The sequence below is a fragment of the Equus przewalskii genome, chromosome 10 (genome assembly GCF_037783145.1).
Source record: "Equus przewalskii isolate Varuska chromosome 10, EquPr2, whole genome shotgun sequence".
Taxonomy (NCBI): Eukaryota; Metazoa; Chordata; class Mammalia; order Perissodactyla; family Equidae; genus Equus; species Equus przewalskii.
Window position 1 is genome coordinate 39,698,227 of NC_091840.1, and position 22,763 is coordinate 39,720,989.

Here is a 22,763-nt window from a genome sequence, read left to right on the forward strand (position 1 = left end):
GTGAGAAAGCGTGGACACCAGAGCAGTGTTTAGAGCTCTGCTTCCGGAGAAAGGAAAGCCTCAGAGAGAGTGGGCAGCAGGCTCTGGAGGGAGAATAACATCATAATTTCAGAACTGACCAAGCTATAAAACCAAGACAGTGCCCTCAGGGACTTAGGGTCTGGCGATTGAGTTCTCTAAACTGCCTCAAGACCAAGCCAACCTTGCATCTCTGTCCCAGGAAAACGAGTGGCTGCCAAGGAAACAACAACACATTTAAGAAGGACAGTCGGCAGCTCTGACAAGCTGGAGCCCGCTGCTGTGAATAAACCCCACCAGAAGTAGCAGCAGGCTTCTGTGCCAATGCTGGCATGAGGGGGATGCACCAGCAGACAAGGCTGGTGGAGCCACACTGGACAGCAGCGAACCACTCGGCCACCCTTAGAGAAATCACAGCGGGCCAACAGAGGAAGTCGTGGGGAGTCATCATGTTCAGATCCACAATAAGCTTTGGACCAGACAGTGGGCCAGGAGAAATGTCAGCGGGAAGGTTGGAGGTGAAGAAAATGCCAAACAATGGGGAAAATGGAAAGAAAAAAGCTGGAGAGAAGAGTGTACATAGGAGGCTGAGGTTCAGATATTAGCCTTTGGAAAGTGCATGAGGGCGGACCAAGTGAGGTGTGTTACCGTTGGGCAGGGCTGGACCAGTAGGGCAAATACAGAAGGTCATTTGAGTACTTTCTGCTGGAAGAAGAAACACTGAGCATCATCAACGCATGTATGGTACTTCAAAGTGTACATAGCTACAACTTTTTGAGCACCTACTAGGTGTGAGGCAATGGGCTAGGCACATTACAGACATTAGCTCCCTCAATTCTCACACACACGCACACACACGCACGCACACTTTATTGACAAGAGCATTGAGACTTAAGAGTGCTTAAGCAATTTGCCTAAGGCCACACAGCTAATGTGGCAGAGCTGGGAATTTGGATTCACTTTGGCTTGACTCCCAAACCCATGCTCATAATTGCTCTTCTGTTCTTCAAGAAGAGAGAAGGTAATGCTACTTTAAGAGAGCCTTTCATTTTTTCCTATCCTACTGGAAATCCAGTAGGAAGGGAGGGCTCTGTGGAAACGTTCTCTAGAATGGGATGGGGCCCCGAGTCATCTGCTCTGGGCTGAATGTGGGCTTCTCTTCCATTCTCTTCCAGCCCCTGTGCTTACTTCTGCCTTCACGATGTATCAAAATTACTTGTTTACACATCTGTCTCACCCATTAGCCTAGTGAGTTGTTCTCACCCCTGGCTGCACATTAGAATCTCTTTTTAAAAATAACAATTCCTGGGTCCCACTCAAGACCAATTAAATCAGAATCTCTAGGGCTAGGACTTTGGCATTTGTTTTTGATTTTTTTTTAAATTTCTCAGACGATGACTCAAATGTGCCATGGGGTTTGCAACCCACTGTTGCAGACTGTGGGCACCTCAAGGTCAAGTACCAGGTCATGGGTGTCTGAATCCCCAGAGCCCAGCAGAGTCCGGTTCATAACAGGTGCTTGACACACGTTTAATGAGAGGATGAACACAGACGGCAGAAGATGATCAGGAATACAGGAAGGCAAATCAGAGGAGTATTATGCAGAATGGGGGAGGGGCAGGGGCAGGGGGGAGGAGTGATTTTTTGAGACTGAGAAGCAGAGGAGTCTTTAAGATGCCAGGGGCAGAGGAAGAACTTGGATGAGGTTGCGTGATCATGAGGTTGTCTTGCATAACAAATCTCTAGTTAAAACTAATATGAAGCTTCAATGAAGAATAAACAGCACCTGCCTCAGAGAGAAATGCGGTGAAGTGGAATAAAAAACGTGAGTTTCTGAATGTGCCCGAACAATGGGCTTTGGGGGCCAGAACCCTTGCTGTTGCTGAGAGGAGATGAAGAGGGCAGATGCCAAAAAAGGAAGAGAAAAAACAGAACTGTGATATTGAGAATCACCGAAACATGTGAAAGAATATGACCGGGGAGATAAAACTCACAATTTAAAAATAAAATGAGGAAACAAGAGAAAACAAGCCCCAGAATAAGAGTGAATTCGTAAGTCATCCATATGCATGCTTGCTCAAAATACTATTGTTTTAGCAGTGAAAAAAGAATTAGAGGTAAACAAAATATGCAAATGCATTTTATAATGAAAAATCCTGTGATGAACTACTGAGATAATCGTCACACGAAAATTCTCTGAAAAAATACAAAATGTTCTAGAAAGGCGAGGTGGCATGATCATCATTCTAAGGTAGATACTGCTGTGTGTGCTAAGCAAATTGGCTCTCCAAGTGTTGGTCATTGGCTCAAAGTATCCTTAGTTCAGTTTCAGAGATCTCTTAAGAGGGAGACTCTCCAAGGCTGGGACCTGGAGAAGAACAGGCTTGCCTGGTAAATGCACTAGTTACCCGGGGGCCATCTCAAGATGGAAGATTTGGTTTAAGTCTCTGGCTGCAATACATACAGCCAGAAAACAGAGAGGAATAAAATAAAGGGAAAAGGCTAGTTAAAAGGAGAGAAGGGTGATATATGTAGCATTTATTGAGTGCCTACTACATGCCAGGCACTGGGCATAAGGTATTTCATTTAACCACCAAAATAACTCTACAAGAGCCTTCAACTGGCCCAAGATCATATTAGATATTAGAGTTCCTTACGGCCCTCTTCTATTTTCACTCCATACTCTTTCCCTAGCATCACGCTCATAGCCATAACTCTAATAATAATGATCCATGAAAAGTCTCCAGGGGCTAGCCCAATGGCATAGTGGTTAAGTTCAGCATGCTTCGCTTTGGCGGCCCAGGGTTCGTGGGTTCAGATCCCAAGCACAGACTTACACCACACATCAAGCCATGCTGTGGCAGCGACCCACATACAAAGTAGAGAAAGATGGGCACAGATGTTAGCTCAGGGCCACTCTTCCTCCCCAAAAAACAAAACCTCCAGCCGAGTCTTCTCTGAGCTTCAACTCAATTCAGCTATTTCAAATGCATCTTCAACTCTTCAAGTCCAAAGCAGATGTTTCAACCTCTTCCCCAACCCCTTCCCCATACCTGATCCTCTTCTGATGTTTCCTGTACCAGTGATCCCTACCCCCAAACTGTTATCCCCATTAGATGTGCAAACCTGAAACCTGGAGTCTTTCTTGATACCCCATTATCTTGCATCAGTGTCCATATACAATCTACCTCAAGTCCCACTTATTTTACTTCCTAAATATCTCATATATATATCCACTTCCCTAATTTTCCATCTCGCCCTCCCTGCCTAGACCAAGCTACCATCTTCTCTTGCCTAGACTGATGCAATAGCACTGGGTCTCCCTGTCTACTCTGACCATCTCCAACTGGTTCTCCACATAGAAGCCAAAAGGATCTCTTCAAAACACAAATCTGATTGTGTCTCTACGTCCAACCCACTCCAGCCCCAGCAGTTTTGAATAAACCATTTGAATGGATTCACATCACTCTTCAGAGTAAAACCAAAGTACTTCACATGACCTACAAGGTCTGGCATGATGTGACCTCCTGCCTCATGGTCACCTGTATCTTCCTCTCTGTCTACTCTCCAGTCTCACTGGCCTTGTCTCAGTTCTTGTCCTCCTGCCAAAGGACCTTTACATGGACTGTTCCTTGTGTCCCCACTCCTCAACCTCTGAACTCCTGCTTACTCTCCAGATAGTAGGTCCCCTCTAATGGAAGCCTTCTTTGACATCTTATTAGATCACGTCCCCTAATAAGATTTTATCTCTCTTCTAAAAACATTTTTAAAACTTTGAACTTTACATTTGTTTCAGTGATCATTTGCTTCCCTCACTAGTCTATAATCCTATGAGGGCAGAAATTACGTGGTTCATCTCTGCCCTGTGTCCCCAGCAGTTAGACAATGCTTGGCACATCATAGGTGTCCAGTGGAATTTGCAGAAAGAAGGGAGGCAGGCAGGTGGGAAAGGAGATGGCTAGGGAGTGGCAGAGTCAGGATCCAAACCTGGGTCTGTCCCCTCCAAAGCCCAGGCTTTCTCAGCACCAAGGAACACAGGGAAAGGGAAGGAGGAGAGAAGACATTATCTCCCCACCGTCTGGTCCAGGTGGAAAGAGGCTATTCCCTCAGAGAGGGCAGAGCAGTGCCATTGTCTATGGAATCTTGTCATCGGTCTTCCTTTCTTCTTACTTTTGACTGCCAGATTACGCCTCCTCAAACGAAACTCTAGGCAGACTGGCTCCATGAGGCACCAAGAATTATTTGGTTTATATTTTCAATGGCTCACCACTGTTCTCAGAATCAAGTCCCAACTTCTTAACACGATTTATGGGCCCCCCTTGGCGTTTCCTAATTTTCTTTTCAATTCCCTCTCCCATCACTGCTTCTTCTCATCTAAGATTCTAACCAAACGTTCTGTGTTCCTTCATATCCTACCTCAGGACAAGTAGCTTCCTCTCCATTCTACTCCCACCCACCCTGTCTGCCTGATCACCTCCTACTAGTCCTTCGAGACCCTCCCACATTTCCTCATCTCCCGTCTCCCTCATCCACCTCTGTGCTCCCTAACAGTTTCCACCTTTAACCTTGGGCTGGGTTTGGGGTGGATAGACGAAGGTTTGATTTCTCCTACTCTGGTTGTTGGTTTTTTTCCTGCCGCTACATCTAACCTGTGAATATTATTAATGATCCATCCACGGCTCTCTGCTGCTTCAAACATTTCAATTATATTTATTTGATCTCTGGATGAGAGAGGATTTTCTAAGCATAAAAGCAATGGAAGAAATCACTAAGGGAAAGAAAATCAATACATTTGACTACACCAAATTTAAAACTTTGGGGCATCAGAAACCATTCTAAACAAAACTAGAAGGCAAATGACAAGGCTGGGGAAAATATATGCAATAAATAGGACAACGGGTTGTTACCCTTAATATATAAAGTGTTCATATAACTTGATAAGAAAAATATTAAAATCCCAGTAGAAAAATGGGGAAAAGACATGAATAAGTACAAACAGCTAATAAACATGAAAAATGTTAACTTGATCAGTAGTTAGGGAAATGCAAATTAACACAACACCAAACCATCGTTCACCTACCAACTTAGGATAACATTAAAGGCTGGTGAGGGGACAGAGAACGTTTGATAGTTTTCCAAGAAAAGGTAAGAGCTTTTCCCATTTCAATGGCTCCCTAATACCTCGAGGGAAAGACCAGGCTCTAGCCCTTCCCTTCCTCTGCCATCTCATCTCCCACCATGCCCACCTCCGGACACTTGCAGCAGTAACTTCCGGAGCACAGTACGGAATGTCACATCACGCAATTCCTGGATCTCCTGTCCTTCCCCCACCTCCACCGTCTCCTACCTCACCCAATCTTCTTCTCCCAGCCAACACCTCCTCCTCCTTGACTATTCTTCTGAGACATCACCACCAACTCTCATGACCTAGATTTGGTGCCCTTACTCTGTGCTCTCATTACGTACATCTCCTCACTTAGCATTTACCGCATTATATTAAAAATGACTATGGGTTTCTTTCCACCTTAGATTATATGCCCCTCAAGAGACGCATTATATTTTTGTCCATTCCTATATTCCAAGGCTCAACCCAGTGTAGATGCTCAACAGATGACTCTTGAACTAATCAATCATGTGATAAATTAGTTATCCCATTTTGCACCATAAATTTTTGCCGCTATTCTGATAAAGGCATGTTTTACTTAAAATGGATCAAATTAAGTCATTTTGGATGGAGAGAGAATCCCTCACCCACGAGCCAGCCCTCATTTTAGTGCCCACGTTCCATCATCCTGTGGGTTGTAACTGATTAGTGAGCCATGAAGTTAATTTATGGGTCACGACAACCATTTTTTTAAGTGACAAATATTAGAATTAGAAGTGAATGAAATGACGCCACATCCATTGTCTCCTCCCAATTATGGACTTCCCCCACATACCCCAGGCAAGCAGGAGTGGAGGGTAAGAACACGGGGTGGGGAATTGAAGTTCCTGCTCTGATTCTTATTAATTCTAGGAAAGTTACTGATCTCTCTATGCCTTGGTTTCCATAGCTGTAAAATGGAGGTGAAAAAAATACAGACGGGAGGCCAGCCCCATGGCTGAGTGATTAAGTTCACACGCTCCACTTCAGCGGCCCAGGGTTTTGCCAGTTCAGATCCTGGACAGGGACCTAGCCCCGCTCATCAAGCCATGCTGAGGCAGCGTCCTACATAGCAAAGCCAGAAGGACCTACAACTAGAATATACAACTGTGTACTGGGGGGCTTTGGGGATAAGAGGAAAAAAAAGATTGGCAACAGATGTTAGCTCAGGTGCCAATCTTTAAAAAAAAAAAATACAGATGGGATGAACCAGAAAGGACCCAGTCATGCCTCTAATTCTCAAAGCTCTACTTGTCAGCATTTCTGATAGAGACACCTCATGTAAAGGCCAGCAACAGACCCAGCACAACCACATTATGCCCCCCGGCGCTTTCTGCTCTGATGCCTAGCCCCTCTCTTCCTCCCTCGCCACCCAGTTGCCCACCTTACCTTCATACCATGATTGAGTTGCCAGTGTCTCAGACTGAGGGGGAAACATGTACCCAGTGGCATCAGGCAAATGTATGGGTCCTGGAGCCTAACGTGACAGGGTATGAAGTAAGTGATTCTTTCTAAATTGCAAATCTGACCAAGTCACTCCTCTGGTTAAAGCCTTTCTATGGTCCCCATTATGCTCAGGATAAAGCTCCAACTCCCTAATATGGCCTATAAGGTTCTCCCTGATCTGAGGCCCGGCCAGCCTGTCCAACCCTCCCCCCACCACCCCTTACAGCCCATACTCCAGCCCTCCCCAGTCACCTGCATTTCTCACATTGGCCACGCTCTCTCAGCCCTGGACTTTCCCACATTATCCAGTCTGCACACAACACTTCTCTGACCCTCTGTCAAGTCTCAACTCAGGCACCAGCTCCTCCCAGCGTTCTTCCACGACTATCGTGATCTCCCCGCCTCCCTGTTCTGTGCCCCTGTGGCCCCCTGCTATGCATCCCTCCCTCACTGCACTGGCCACAGCCATGGTTCAATCAGCTGCTCATCCGTCTCTCTTGCTTCTTAAGGACAGGGCTGGTGCCTTTTGTTCCATCTACCCAGCACCTGGCACACCTCCCCCAGAGTGAGCAAACAGTACGTGTTGGAGGAAGGGAGGCTGCAGGGAGGGAGGAGTTGAGAAGGGAAGGAGAGAATAGAGGGAAGGAGGAAATAGATGGAAATTCTTCACTTGACACCTTCCCCAAATGTCTGAGGTCATCAAGCAACTCAGGGGCTCTGAAGCGTAAGCCATTTTCTAAAGATCTGGCTCATGAGGGCTCACAGAGCAGAGGGTGTCTGAAGAGAAGGAAGTCCTGGAACCAGGCAGGTCAGGTTAAGCACTGGGGGGAGGCGGAGGCCAGGAGCACGCGTTCCGTCTGGGCAGTTTCCCAAGCTGGAGGAGGCCCCTGAGCCCTGCTCGGGAGGAATGCGAGCTTGAGCAATCAGCCCTGGGAACACTGATAAGAGGCCCAGAGCCTTGACTGTCTCCATGTCCTGAACACACTTGGGGTGGGGCAGGGCCAAGCCTGGGCCACTCTCCCCACTGCAGGCATTCCAGATTTTGGGCTACTCAGTTCCAAAGGTCGTGAACAGCAGCTCCTGTCTGGACAGAGCCATGGTTACTGAGGCGACATCATGTGTATCAGCTGCATCAGGGCATGGGAGGCCTTGGGGAAAGAAGGGTTAACGATGGCTTATCAGTATCAGGCACACAGCTGGGCATTCCACAGACACCATTTCATTTGATTGGCATACCAACTCAATGAGGCAGTAGCCTTGAGTTTATAAGTGAGAGAGCTAATGACCAGAGAGGTTAAGTAACTTGTCCAAGCTCACACAGTGAATGAGCCCAAATTTGAACATAATTCCGTCTGACTTCAAAGAAAGGAGGTAACCTCAGCCAACTCCCAAAGGGCCTAGAGGAATGGGGTTGCTTCCTACCCCAAAGACGGTGCTTCCCCCTCCGTTATCCAGAGACTTCTTATTTATCTGCACTGGAGATGAAAGAACAACTACACTGCAGCAGAATGAGATCCTGCAGTCTAGCAGGCACTTCCGACGTCTTCAGCAACCTCTCCCCACAGATGAAAGGGCGGCATCTCAGGGCTTCAGGAAGCTGGTGTGCCAGGACTTGCCAGGGCACAGGGAAGGTGACAGTGGGCGTCACTTTAGGGGAAACTTCCCCACCCACAACCCCACACCTGGTGGATGGTATATGAGATGCCAATTCAGGGTTGTTTCTCTGCGGCTCAGGGCTCTGGACCAAGTTACAAGTGTGGCAGCCACTGCAACCTTAGCATGAATTGGTGTCCAAGCTGTTCATGAAAGCAGGTTTTGAAAGGGAGGAAAAAAGACAAAAACGGGAGGACTGTGGATGTCTATTTGTGGAGGCCACAAATAGAAAAGTCAAAGTGGCCTTGTGGACATTTCCCACCCACAGCTCCCCAGCAGGCCAGGAAAGGTAACTACCTGGGATGCATTCAGGGTTGATGGGAGTGGCCAATCCAATCAGGTGTACCCTGGAATCAGGAGTCCATCCTTCAGTCCATGAGCTGAGCTCCAGCTTCCCTCTCCTGACGCCGCCTCCCCAGGTGGGATTGGGGGCACACTGTGCCGGTTAGAAGCACCCTGCTCTCCAGGAGAGAATGGAATGTGCCCAACAACACACCTCAATGCCAAACAAGGCCCTGATCCTGGACTTGGAAACGTGTGTTCCTCGTCGTCTAGAATCGGGCTGAGGGAGTGCTGACTTGAGTTGGGGCAGAGAAAATGAAGTGGGAACAAACATGGAGCTCCAAACATCTTAACAGCATGGGATATGAACGAAGGCCGCCCAAAGCCAGGCCCCTCCCCAAAGAGCGAGGGTGGCTCTGAGACCCTGGGAAGCAGCCGAGTGCTCAAGGCGTCCCTATAGGCTTATGACGGAAATGACACAATTTGGATGCGTGTCTGAATTATGCAACTTCTGGGTTCCACAAAGGTCTCAAGTTATAAAAATGCTCATCTTTCAATTTTTCAAAACCAATAGATGTCAAAAGAAAGGGGAACACGTTCTTCATGGACGTCATTGCTAAGGTGGTGGTACCCTCACCTCCGCCTGAACTCTCAGGGGTCTTAAAACACCTCATTTTGAGTCACACACACCGGGCATCCTCAGGATTCTTCGGCTCTCTCCTTCCATCCTCAGTTCTCACATAAATGTCCCACTGCACACCTTGCATTTGAATTTCACTCAACAACCACACACTTGGGGGAAACCTAAGTATACGTTTACTATCCACCTAGTGGTAGCTAGGTAAAATTGCAGGCAAAAAGATGAAAAGGGAATCATCAACTGTGCGGTGCTCACTTTCGAACCCAAACCTGTGGTGGGGAGGGGGGACGGGGGTGCCTCAGGGACCAGGCAGATAATCCAAATTAATGACACAGGCCAGCTGACAAGTCTTGTCCAAAGAGGCAACGCCTGCTTAGTTCCAGTTGATTGTCCTCTTTTGAAAAGGCAGATCAGAACTGCTCATCTTCTGATTGTCCAAGAGAAGCCAGAAATTCCAATTTTAATTAAAACCTCCTGATTCTTAGAGGGTTGCTCGATTTTCTTGAAAACACTAGGTGGGCTAAATAAAGCTCACGGTCCACCAGTTTTCAAAGCTCTGGGGCACAGATGATGAATGTCATGTCCTCTCCCCTAACGGTGGGGTTAGACTGCCACTCACCAGCCACCGATTGCAACTGCAACAGAGGCACTGATTGACGGGGCTCTCCTGCTATTCTGTGCACACACGGCTGGAGTCCTGAGCCGTGGAGAACAGCTAACTCTATGGGAAGAAGTGGAAGGCTCAGCCGAGCCACCCAGGGACCGCAGCAGGCTGACCCTTGCAGCCAGCTGCTGGCTGGCAGGCACTAAATGGCCGACTGCTCCTGCAGGAAGCCTTCAGGGCCTGGGAGGCCTTTGTCTGGCTCAGAAGCCAGGGCTGCTTCTCGAAGGACTTCCAGGTGCTCCTCAGCAGCTGACAGTGACTGGTCAATCCAATCCAGGCCCCCAGTCAGGTGGCAGGCATTCCTGGTCACCAGCACCAGATGACTGACAGACAGGAGCAGGGCAGTTGTCCTAGAAAAAAACAACAGGATCAGGTTCTCTAGGAAATAAGGGACTTTGCACCAAAGCCCAAAAGGACAGACTCTAAACTAATGTTCCCCAAATTGGCGTGCCTTCCCTTAGAGGCTGGTGAGTATGTAATTTAAAGATGGCTCCATGCTCAAATGAATTTGGGAATGGCTGGTTTACACAAGATTAACTGGAGCCCTTCCCAGTGCCTTTGACGTGCATGACAAAGCTCTGAGGGGAGAATATGTATGCTGTCTCACTAATTTATTCAAGACTGTGGAGCCCGCTTTCTGCAGCACACCTGTTAGCATCTCCCAGAAGAGTGCTTTGTGGGACAATCTGGATTTAGTCAATTGGATGAACACATTCCAAACTACTGCCCACTTAAAGATAGGATATATATACCCCAACCCCCGCCTCCCACCTTGAGCATCCGTTATTGATTCAGAAACACTTAGGTCCAGGGCTGGTTTACTCCACTCTAAAAAGAAATTTAATTGAAAACCAAATTGAGGAGGAGCTTTTTTAATCAGTATTGAAAGATTCACTGTAGAGTATCTTATATATCTTTACATAGTGAGCGTGCATGATGCATTTGGGAATGTATTACAGATTACCAGCCCACAGACACAGTTGGGCAGCCCTAAGAGGGTGGCAGAGAAACCAGCTGAAGCACGTGACCCCCTGCCAATCTGGCCATCATTACACAATGGGTCCATGAAACAGTCATATAAATCGGAGAGACAAAAGAACCCGTTTTTAAAAGTGGGTTTACATCTGGTACAGAAACGCAACAATTTCAAAAGGTTAGGTATGCTCTGCACATTCGGGGCGGATCACAAGAGAAGGGTTCCCGGGTGTGTCCCATGGAAGGTGAGCACAGCTTCAGCTGACTTCTCACTTCCATTCTCGTTGCCCCGCTCACTGCCTGCCCCACTAAGGCGTATCTGCTTCCAGGGTCCAAAGAGCAGAGAGAGCGATGCGATGGGGGAAATGGACAGGGGAGAAGGAGCAGACAGGACTTAGGATGGCTGGATGTTTAATCATAAAAATTCAAAATCTAAGACTGGCCCTTCCTTGTCTGGGGTTTCAGGAAGAGGACTGGCCCCTAGCCCCCAGCCAGGCTCGGCTCCCTGGTTGGCTGACCATTCACTCACATGGCAGTGAATGGTACCCGAAGCCTGGGCAGCCTCGGGAACCCAGCAAAACAGCCCTCTCCTCAACAATCCAAACAGCCAACCTCCCAGATCTGATACAACAGGGAGCCCCCAGCACACAAAGATGGGCGACCGCTCCCCCCTCTCACCGTGCATCCAGGAGTTTCGGGTCCAGCGGAGGGTACATGGACTTCACAACATCGTCCACTCTGAGGGGAGGCAAAAGGATTTCAGTATTTCGCTTTTCTTCCCTCCTTTTCTCTTTCCTTCCTTTCTACCGTTCTTTATTCCAACTCTTCCCTTGTGATATTCAAGACCCAGTCTTGAGTGATTCTTTCTCTGCTTTGGCATTCTCACAGAGACTTAAACAGAAAGACTTCCGGTTCACTTCAGAGAATTTTTTTTTTTCTGATTTTGTTTTAGCTCCAATGGCTTAAGCAGTACAAGTTCACACATGTGGAATGATGTTCAAGAAATACTAGGAAATTAAAAAGGTAAATTGCCAAACAATATGTAATGTTGGATCAATCCATTTGCATAAAAATAAACAAAAGCTCTGAATGCAGAGAGGGAAAGTCTGGAGGAATACTCACCATTCCACAGTGCTTCCCTCCAGGAATTGGGAGCGGGGGAAATTAGAGCCTATTTCACTTTCCAGATAACTGATTTCTGCAACATTTTAACTTTTACAAGCATTTATTACTTTTGTGTTCAAAAACAAAAAAAGAACCACGGCTAACGGTAGCTATATAGAACACTAAAAAAACCCCCCAAAATCTACAAGTTTAAATTTCAGTTTAAACTGCTCCATTGTATTTCTTTTCACACACAGTATAGTTTGTGGTTAATTTTTTAGAAAATCAAGTTCAGAAAGGAAGTACTATTCAGTCTGATTTGCTTGGTAGAAGGTTTTGCTCCTGGACCACTGAATAGTCAGGAGGAAAAAATAATGATGCATTGTTTGATTTCTAAAAGTGCTTGAAAACAGATGTCCTGAAACGTTCCTGTCTCGGGGCTGAGGAGCTGGTGAGGCAATGCAGAGACGGGGTCATCCTCCCTGGCTGTCTTAGCCGGCCCCTTTCTCCGTAATACCCTAGAGCTGAAGCCACTCTCCTTGAAACTAATATGCTATCAACACACTATGCGGAATAAATGGAGCAAGAAAAATAATGGGGACAAAAACGGCCAGAAGGAGAAAGAAGTGTGAAGGCAAAAAGCAATTATGAATTATGGCAGGGAACATTCTGGAAGTAGTCCGAGGTGCTCTGGAGGAAGGGCCAGTGAGCACAGGTCAGGTCTGCCCTCTGAGCAATGCCACAACCTCAGTCTAGTGCCACTGCTAATTCTGATCACGCAGGACGTCACCATCCTCAGAAATCTCAACCTCCTTTCTCCCCCAGACCCCTCCTGCCAATGCTGCCCAGCATCCCATGAATTTGTCTGGCCCCCTGGGGTGGCTCTTAGAAGTGACAGGAAGCACGATCAAGGTCCAACAGATACAAGCAATGCAGAGTCTCTACCAATAATGAGCGGCCAGAGGAAGGTCTGGAGCCAACCCAGAGGCCAGTTGGAGGGTCTTTTGGACCAGGGGCCGACTAGGCTAATACAAGGCACATGACTACACCCACTGGGGACAGCTCGAGAGAAAGCCAAGAATTGTCCTGGGCTGAGTCCCTCCCCTGGCTACCTCCCTTCCATTTTCTCAACTCGCTGAACTCCCGGGACAGAATTCAAATGCACCAGCTCTTTTTATATTCCCTCGGAGAGCTGGTTCCTCGTGATTTCCCCGAGGCCGTGGCAACCGCTAAAGTGAGGGCCCCTGGGGCTCACAGGGGTGCCACCATTCCCGCCAGGAGTACAGAGGCACCCTCAGGAGCGGCAAGGCCGCGTGACTGATTAAGAAAACATCCTGGACGGGACAACTCCCGGCACATCCACATACCAGCCACCAGATGGCAGCACAAACCTAGCACAGCCCTCCCTTCTAAGAAAAGGGCTTTATTTTTCTTCACCAAATCGAGCCCACAAGGGGGTGTAGCTGTTGACTGCAATCCTGCTGGTTGCCTCCCACATGAGATTCTGCAGACAGCCTGGAATTTGGGAGATCTGAATGATGTATGGCTTCACCGCCCACCCAGTCCTGGAGGCTGCTGGCTGGGCCGTGGATGGGGCAGCACGGCGGCAAGCAGCAGATCCCCCAAACTAGTCTCTGATACAGATACGGGTGTGGGAGAGGGTACGGCCAGGAAGTCACTGCCGACAGGGGTGTGCGCACCAGTGGGAAATGTGCTTCCTGGCCCAGAACCTGGGAACAAGGAGTGGCAATGGGCAGGAAGGCAGCCCCAGCTGGTAGGAGACTGAGAAAGAAGGAACAGGCACAGCGGGAGCTGCGGAACAGACATATGCTGGAATTTCCCAAAAAGCCTACCCAACGGGCGCATACTGGAAGTGGGGGGAACTGTGGGAGACCACCTCAGCTTGAAAGTCCCCCAATATCTAAACCCTCCCAGATGCTCCGTATGTGTCTGGGACCTAAATAATGGAAGGTGCCAGTGTAGTTTCTTAAACGAGCCTGGCCCTGCCGCCCACTTCAGCTCCCAGCCTCTCCCTTCCCCCACAGAGCTCGGGGACCTCAAAGCCCTGACTGCTCACCTGGGGCTGATACGCTTGGCCACCACGATGATGTCGCTGACACTGGCAGAAGTCTTCATCTTGGCCCCAGAGCCCATCGTCATGGCAACAAGTTTTTCTGTCAGAGTGTGACAGATCTAACACAGCAGGGGGAAGAGAGGTGATGAGAGGTGGCTCGGCTCCTCCAAGGGCTTCTGCCACCCCCCCCCACAAAGACAAACACAGCCCCCGCCTTGGGTCCCATCACACAGCTGGGCCCCCTAACCTAATGGGCAAATTGAAGTGAAAAGTACACAGAGGTGAGAGGAAAAGCGGTGGATGAGCCAAGCGTCCAAAAGCCGAGAACAGGGCCGGGTGAGGAGGGAGGGGGAGGAACCTCAGATCAGGGTCAGGGTTTCGGCTTAGAGAAGTCTAAGCTGAAATAATCTGTCTAAGAAAAATCATGTGCCCTAATGTCACCATCTCGCTTGGGGGAAAATCCGATTTTCTCTTTCTCTTCCTTCACCTCCTGGTTTAGTCCTCCGAAAGGACAAATATCTCCCATGGGGCACCCTCAGAAACCCAGCTGGACAAAGGGCAACTGTTCCCTTTAAGCACATCCTCCAAGGTGGCACCTATTTCAGCAATTTTCTGGGTAATATATTAGCATGTTTGTCAAGAAGATGATTAAAGAGTCATGGAAAAATGGCAGGAAAAAGGCAAGACTATGACCCCCACCAGTGCTGGCCGCCCCCAAAGCTTCGTTCCCCGCTTCCACGCCTCCCCAATGTTAGAATCCGGATGTTCTCTGTCCCTGGCAAAGAAGTCCCATTACCTGCCTTCTACCTGGGGCTGGAAAGCAGAGGGCAGAAAGAAGCCCGAGAGCCCACCCAGGAGAGAGCCCAGTTGCCTCCCTGGAGCCCCCGCCACAGGGACTCAAGGACAGGTGGCCAAGCAAATGGGCCTGGAGATCCCAAGAGCAAAGCGAGAAGCCTCTCCTTATCTGAGGACCCAGGATGGACCACGGATTCCAACCCAACAAGACGCCTCCTGATTCATCCCCTGCCTCAGGTGTCATTCCTCCTCCTCCTCCTCTCTCAGGCAAGGGCAGGGGACAAAACCCAGTGCCAGGACACATTCTGGTTGGGAAAAGGGAGATGTAACATGGGCTTTATTGCTCTAGTCATTAGAAATGTCTATCTATAACTGTATCTACCCAAAGAGCTTCTTGGAATTAAATAATAAGCCTGGACTCTGTGACAACAATTTCCTACTAAGAACTTCTTTGTCCTCCAAGAGAGACAGCTGAAGAAGAGGTGGGATGAAGGACTTCTTTTTTTTGGTGAGGAAGACTGGCCCTGAGCTAACATCTGTCCATCTTCCACTGTTTTGTATGTGGGACACCTCCACAGCATGGCCTGATGAGCGGTGCATAGGTCCGAACCCAGGATCCAAACCCAAGAACCCCAGGGCACATGAACTTAACCACTATGCCACCAGGCTGGCCCCTGAAAGACTTTTTAATATCTTGTACTGAATTACACTGAAAAAAAGATAAAGCTGTCTTTTTTGAAATCTTGAATAATTACTAGACAAAGAGATAAATGTGTGGTTTCCCAGGTTACTGAAATGAAGAAACCAACAATATTCGCAAAGAGCCAAATATTTCACTATGAGTATTATTCTATCAAGCAAGAATTGAAAAACAAAAGCTGAAACTATAAAAATTACCCAAAACTATAAAAATTACCCCAAATGCAAATTGGATGCAATTTTCCACCCAGTCCTGGAGGCTGCAGGCATTAAAAGAAAAAAATCTGGGGGCTGGCCTCATGGCCTAGTGGTTAAGTTCAGCACACTCCACTTCCACGGCCCAGGTTCAATTCCTGGGAACAGACCTACTCTACCCACTTGTTGGCGGCCATGCTGTGGCAGCAACCCACATACAAAATGGAGGAAGACTGGCACAGATGTTAGCTCAGGGTGAATCTTCCTCAAGCAAAAAGAGGAAGATTGTGGGGCCAGCCCCGTGGCCAAGTGGTCAAGTTCACATGCTCCGCTTCTGCAGCCCAGGGTTCGCAGGGTCAGCTCCCAGACACAGACCTATATACAGCTCACCAAGCCATGCTGTGGTATGTCCCACATATAAAAAAAAAGGAAGACTGGCAATAGATGTTAGCTCAGGGCAAATCTTCCTCAGCAAAAAAAGAAAAGAAAAAAATCCACCTTCAAGTTGAAGTACCCATGGTTTGGATTTTTAACACTGATTGTCCCATTTGGCTGGAGACTGTCACAACCAAAGAAGGCCAGTGAAAGACTTTCCAGTAATTAAAGAAGTCCAGATATGGAACTCAGCTTGATGGAAAGGGGTGAACTCTCCGTCCACAAGAGACAATGCCAAGGGAGAAGCCAGGAAGCCGTTTCCCCTTCAGCAGCTACAGACTTGGGCACATAGCTTTCTGCAGAGTCAGTGAAAATGTGGCTGGGGACTACCTATGCAGTCTTTCCCACAGGTCACTGCATTATGAGGACCAGGTGAAATAAAGCCTTTAAAGGGCCTCAAGAATTCTAAAGCATAACAGACAGTGCAGGTGGGAGTGCAAGTAAACAGTAGAAACTCCAAGCATCAGGCATATTAAAAAAGCCCTCTTGTAGGGGCCAGCCCAGTGGCGTAGTGGTTAAGTTTGCCTGCTTCACTTCAGTGGCCCGGGGGTTCATGGGTTCAGATCCTGGGCACAGACCTATGCACTGCTCATTGGGCCATACTGTGGTGGTGTCCCACATACAAAATAGAGGAAGATTGCCACAGATGTTAGCTGAGGGCCAATCTTCCTCACCAAAAAAAAGGCCCTCTTGCCAAGGTTCAGAGCCCTCCCTAAGGTCCTTTTCAACTCTCTCAGTCTGTGCACAGGGGTGCTTTGGGGACCGTCCCTCCCCCCCCACCCCATCTCCTAGGGAAATCAAAGTGTATTACCTTCAAGATGGCAATGCAGTGGGACATGAGACCCCTGGGGAGACAAGAAGAATTTGTCAGTATGTCCCTATAGAGACCCACCTTCCTGCAGCCACCACCTCTGCTCCTCACCACCGGAGAGCAGGGACACGTCACTGTTAAAATGAACAGGTCCAAGAGCTAAACAAGGACACACCCTCTCTCCTTTCCCTTCCCCCCACCCTACACCCGACCGACTCTCCCATTAGCGCTACTCCCGCCCATCAAGCCATGTGTTTTTATGACCCTGAGCTTCTAATACTGTTCCCATCTGCCCAGTGCTTCCTTCCCCTCATGCTCAGCCTGGTGAAAAGCCTCGTCTTTCAAAGACCCAAGTCCCAAGGCACCTACTTTCGGACAGCCCTCATGAAACCCACGCCCAGCTCCCCACCAGGCAGCTCTAGACGTTGCGTCCTCCATGTGCCCCCGGCACTGGGCACAGAGGCCCCCTATGGTGTCTGAGATATTGTGTTGAGTAGAACTCTGCCTCCCCCATCAGTTTAGTATCTGCACTGCTGGCCCCAGGGCCCTGCACAGAAAGCCCCCTAACATCTGCCCGGTGAACAGACCACTAAACAATGGGGAATGAAGTGGAATACACTCCTCAGGTCCCTGAGGGAGACAGAACACTAACGCTTCATCCCTGGAGCCAGAGCGTCAAATTCACGGGCACCCCAAGGACAGGCCAAGCACATTGGGGTGACTTTATAACAACTTTGGTCACACATCTACAGGCCTCAGTGTTCAGGTCTATAAACCAGGGCAGGGGGCGAGGATGAACAGCGTCGCGTCACATGCCGATGTCCCCCCCACACTGCGGGCAGGGGAAATGGGAGCAAGTGACAGGTGCTCCTGGAGGCTCAGGGAGCTAGAGAAGGGCACCTGGAAGCCATCCCCAGGGGGCTGTAGGAAAACAAACAGTCCCCAAGGCCTTACGAGGCATCTTCGATCCAGTCTTCGTTCTCCAGAATGGCCTCGATGTGGGGGTTGGTGATGACGACATCGTCCAGTTCTAACTCAGAGGGCTCAGACTGGGTCTCCATGGCGCCGATGAGGTCCACGATGGGCCTGGAAGGAAAAGCCCCCAGTGAGTGGTTTCATGATGGGTGACTGCTGCTGACCCTCTCCTCATCGAGGCCCACATGCCCCCCAAAAGGATGAAGGGGGTGAATAAGGTAAAGCAGGGACCACTGGTCCTGAATCCAAACCTAACCCTAGTGGGACTGAAGGTGCGGGCAGGGCAAGCGGGAGACAGGGACTCAAGGAGGCAGACTGGGCGTTAAAATGAAAGAAAAGGGAAACAGAACGAGAAAAACCACTAAGAGAAAGAGCAGGGGTACAGCCATAATAATTACAAAGATGCATTAGATAGGGCTGCTCCTTCAGGACAAAATAACATCCTCTTATAACTTATTTTCCCCTCGAGCCCACCTTTACAGAGAAGCTGAAGGTCCTATTACCCAAATCGACCTGTACCCCCTACTTGGTCTGCAGAATCGCTCTTGGGAACCACCTTGGTCCACCCCCACAACCCTACCCCTTCGTAGCCTACACTGGAGAAGTGGGAGAAGGAACACCACCTTCTACTGTACAACAGGGTTATTTAAAACACAAGACGCCATAGCATTCTTTTCAATAGCAGAGCTGTCCTGTCATATAAATGGGCATTTACTAATTATTAACCATTCAACAGAGACACTGAGAGGATTCAGATAGAGGGTAGGAGAAGCAAAGGGTTAGTGGCCGTGGTCCTTTAAGGATCTATCAATGAAAACATCCCTAAACTGAAAATGGGATTTCACTTAGAAAATACATTTCGGGGCCGGCTCCGTGGGAGTGGTTAAGTTTGAGCGCTCTGCTGCCGTGGCCCAGGGTTCACATCCTGGGTGCGGACATGGCACCGCTCATCAGGCTACGTTGAGGTGGCGTCCCACATCCCACAACTAGAAGGACCTGCAACTAGATATACAACTGTGTACGGGGTGGGGGGAAGGGGGGTGTGGTTTGGGGAGATAAAGCAGAAAAAAAAGAAAAAGATTGGCATCAGTTGTTAGCCCAGGTGCCAATCTTAAAAAAAAAAAAAGAGAGAACCGTAGTACCAATCCTCCTTGATGAGTGAGAGGGAAGTCCTCTTTAAAAAAAAAAAAGAAAAGAAAATACATTTCACATGCAGCGCATCATGAAGAAATCTGCGCAGAGAGAGAAAGAATCCCACGCTGGGATTTCACGACGCCGAGTGTCAGTTGCTTAGACACACGTGGCTGAAGCGTGGGCATGGTATTTCTGTTCCCGTGAGTTTGGTCGGAAAGGGACTTGGCTTGTCCAAAGGCTAAGTGAGGTGGCTAGTTGGGATAGACGGCCACACCTTTATGCTAGGTGAACACGTTCAGTCGCTGTCTCATGAGTTCAAGGACAGAGTCGGAGTTGCCCAGGATGTGGAGGACTGAACAAACATTCTGCTACTCTGAGGTCTTTATCGGGAAGGACAGCCTTCAGGTACCATTTTAGAGACAAAAAGCTGAGCGAGAGTGGCCCAGCACCAAACTTGCTTTTGTTCTGTTGCTCCCCCAGGGCACAGCCCATCTCTCCTCCCACCCCGCCCCCTCCTCCCTGGGCCACTCACTTGGAATCATAGCGCTGCAGCAGGTCCCGAGGCCGGCAGTAGCGCTGCCTGCAAACCACCACCAAGGCTGCAAAGGAGGCCAGAAAGATGGTGGCCAGCACGCCTATGGCTACAATCACCACGGTCTCCATGCCTCCGGGTGGCTCCCTCAGTCCCGCTCACATCCCCCGGGTGCACTGAAGCTGGAGAGACACAAGGGCAGAGCCAGCCTGGTAAAGACGCTGCGCAAGGGCTGGCCACGTGGCCGAGTGGTTAAGTTCCTGTGCTCCGCTTCAGTGACCCAGGGTTGGAATCCTGGGCGCGGACACGGCACTGCTCATCCAGCCATGCTGAGGCGGCGTCCCACATGCCACAACTAGAGGGACTCACAAGTAAAAATACACAGCTATGTACTGGGGGGCTTTGGGGAGAAAAAGAAAAAATAAAATCTTAGGAAAAAAAAAAAGGGAGACGCTGCCCAAGAGTGGGACAGCGGGGTCTTCAGGGGGTGAGGGTGGGGAGCTAGGTTCCCCAAGTCACCTGCAGAGTCCTGAGGGCCTGGACAGAATCAAGATGCATTTTATGTCATGCCCCCAAATTTGCCTTTTCCTTTATTAACAGAGTTTGCTCCCTAGTTGGACCAGGACGGCCTTTTAAATCTGGGACGAAAGGAAACATTTTCACTAGCTCTGTTGTTATCACATCTACCCCAAGTGCATGAAAGAATACCCACCCAAGAAGGAGAAGGGCAGGATTGTATTACTGAGGGTCTGCTCTGTGCCAGGCACTCTCTCTGTGTGAACTCTTCTAACGAGCCTCCGAGGTAGGTATTAGCCTCCCCATTTTACAGTTGAGAAAACTGAGGTTTGGGGAGGTTAAGCTGATGAAGTCAGGAAGCAAAAAGCCATCCACTCAAACTGAGATGAGCATTCACCTCCCTTTTCCCTTCTAAGGAGGAAAGAGGTTTCTAGAAATTCTAGAAAAAGTTTTTATTGTCAGTTTCAGTGTTGGAAACTTAACAACTGGTATTAAAGTGTCCCTTGGCTATTGCCTGTTGTCATTCAGGAGGTTCTTTCAAACCTATTTTAAACCCTAAGCCAGAGGAACCAGGGCTTCTCAGCGAAGGAGGTATTCACAAGGCAATCTCACTGCGGGCCTCCCACTTGTGTCCCTTTGAGCAAGTCTCCTCCCCTCTCTGGGCTTTACTCTCTCCACCTGCAAAAAAGGGTGCTGTGACCCAGGAGTCTCTAGGACCCCAGGATGGTGCCTCTCCTCCACGTGGATTTAATTCTATGCTCCATGTCTTAGAGAGTTCAAATATTCCTACTGTCATTCAGTAAGTACTTATTGATCATCTACTATGCACCAAGCACTGGTCTGGTTTCTGGAGATTACGGATAAATGGGCCCCAAACCTTGAGCAACTGGTGTGAGAGGAGGACAGGCAGATATTTCAACTCCATGTGCCTGTGCCACATGCAGAAGTACACAGAAAAGAGTAACAGCGCTTGCATGAAACTTTCTGCAAAAGCATTCTTCACATGGCAGGGAATGCTGGAGCTGGGTTTTGAAGGCTAAGTAGGAGTTTTCCAGGTGGATAGGGTAGGGTCTTGGCTGGCTCAAAGTGCCAAGGAGGCCTTCTCAGAGGTCCCACAGAGCTCCTCTCCCACCTGGAGCTCACACCTCCACAAGGTTGAGAAGGCTGGGGTCTATCTTTTTCATCTCTGATTGGGGGTGTGGGGCGGGGGATGATTCTCAGGGTCTTCCTCAGTTTCTCTAGATGTGTTTCTCTATGCCGCCGCTCCTAAAGGACTACCTCCTTTAGCCCTTTTTCTTTCCTCCTCCTCTCATTTCTCACTGTCTTTGTCTCTCTCTCCATTTTTCCCTCTCTTTTCCTCTGCGCTCCTGGCGTCCCCTTCCCCCTCCCTCAGTCTCCCCTTCTCAGTATTTCCTTTCCCCTCCCCCGCCCCTGGGCCTCCAAGACCACCCGCTTTGTTCCCCTCTTCCTGTGCGTTTTGAGCGTGTCTCTCCGAGCGTGCATGAGCTCTCTGAGTTCTGCCGTCTCTCTCCGTGATCTGTCTGCATGAGTCTTTCTTGGTGTGCTTTCCTGTTTCTGTGTGTTTTCTTCTCCGTGTGTTTCAGGATGAGTTTTTCTCCGTTTCTCCCTTTCTGTCCCTGTATGAGCTGGTGTCGGTCTTTCTCTCTCTCCCTTCCCCTCGATTGGGTTCTAAATCCACAAGGATAAAACAGACCCAAGACCCACCTCCTTCCCCTGCCCGGCCCCCCAGAACACCCATCGGGACACCCAGGACGGAGGGAGGGACCCCCACCCAGCTAGGGCGCGCGCCGCGCGGGGCTCAGAGGGCTCCCGGGCGTGCAGCTCCAACTTGCCCAACTTGCGGGCCCCGCGGCGCCAACAAAGCGGCGGCCGGCCCGGCTCCCCTCCCCCAGGGGGCGGCCGAGGTGGCGCCCCGCTGTCCCGCAGCCCGCCCGCCGGTCCCCGCGCCCACTCCGGAGGGGGGCTGCGCTGGGGGCGTCGCCCGGAGCCCTCCTCCCGCAGCCCGGGCGCGGCGGGGCTCACCCACCTCAGGCGGCGGCTGCAGGACGCACGCCGGCGGCGCTCCCGTGGCCGGGCCCCCCGATGGCAAAGTCCGGGCGCGGGACTCGGGCGCCTCCTGCGAGCGGGGCATGCCGGGAAGGAGCTGGGCTGTCCAAAGGAATCAAGATAAAGTCCCCCGCGCGGCCAAACCCCCGGAGGAGGCGCGGGAGGGGGAGGCGCCGCCCGCCGAGCATCCAAATCCCCCGCTGCCAGGCGCCGCCGTCCCCGCCAGGCCCCCCCAGGCGGGCCGGGGGTTGGGACCGCGGGAGGCCTGGGCAGCTGGGAGGCAGGAGCTCAGCGACCCAACAGGCGGTCCTGGCGCCCCCGCGCCAGGCCGGGCTGACAGAGGGGAGGGAGGCGTGGAGGGTCCCTGCCTCCCCTCCCCCCCCCCCAGCCCCTACCCGGGCTGGCCATCCAGTAGGGGCCAGGGAGCACGAGCAGTTTCCACAGTGTGACTGGTCAGTGCGCGAGTCTGCTCTGCTGCACTGCCTGGTTTAAATCCTGGCTCTGCCACTCACTAGCTGTGGGCGGCCTATTTCACCCCTCTGTGCCTTGGTTCCTTCATCTGTAAAATGGGCGACTGCTTGTAAGCATGCTCAGAGTTGATATAA

General features: G+C 50.0%; 1 protein-coding gene across 1 annotated transcript; it reads right to left on the reverse strand.

The window, feature by feature from the left end:
• Window positions 1-9,335: 9,335 nt before the first annotated feature.
• On the reverse strand, window positions 9,336-22,488 carry TMEM98 (transmembrane protein 98). Its single transcript, XM_070562553.1, has 7 exons — window positions 22,139-22,488; window positions 19,576-19,757; window positions 17,889-18,020; window positions 16,935-16,968; window positions 14,003-14,118; window positions 11,500-11,559; window positions 9,336-10,196 (listed from the first exon to the last, which is right to left on the reverse strand). Exons 2-7 carry the CDS (start codon window positions 19,704-19,706, stop codon window positions 9,989-9,991), a joined length of 681 nt encoding a protein of 226 aa, XP_070418654.1. The 5' UTR covers window positions 19,707-19,757; window positions 22,139-22,488; the 3' UTR covers window positions 9,336-9,988.
• Window positions 22,489-22,763: the final 275 nt, after the last annotated feature.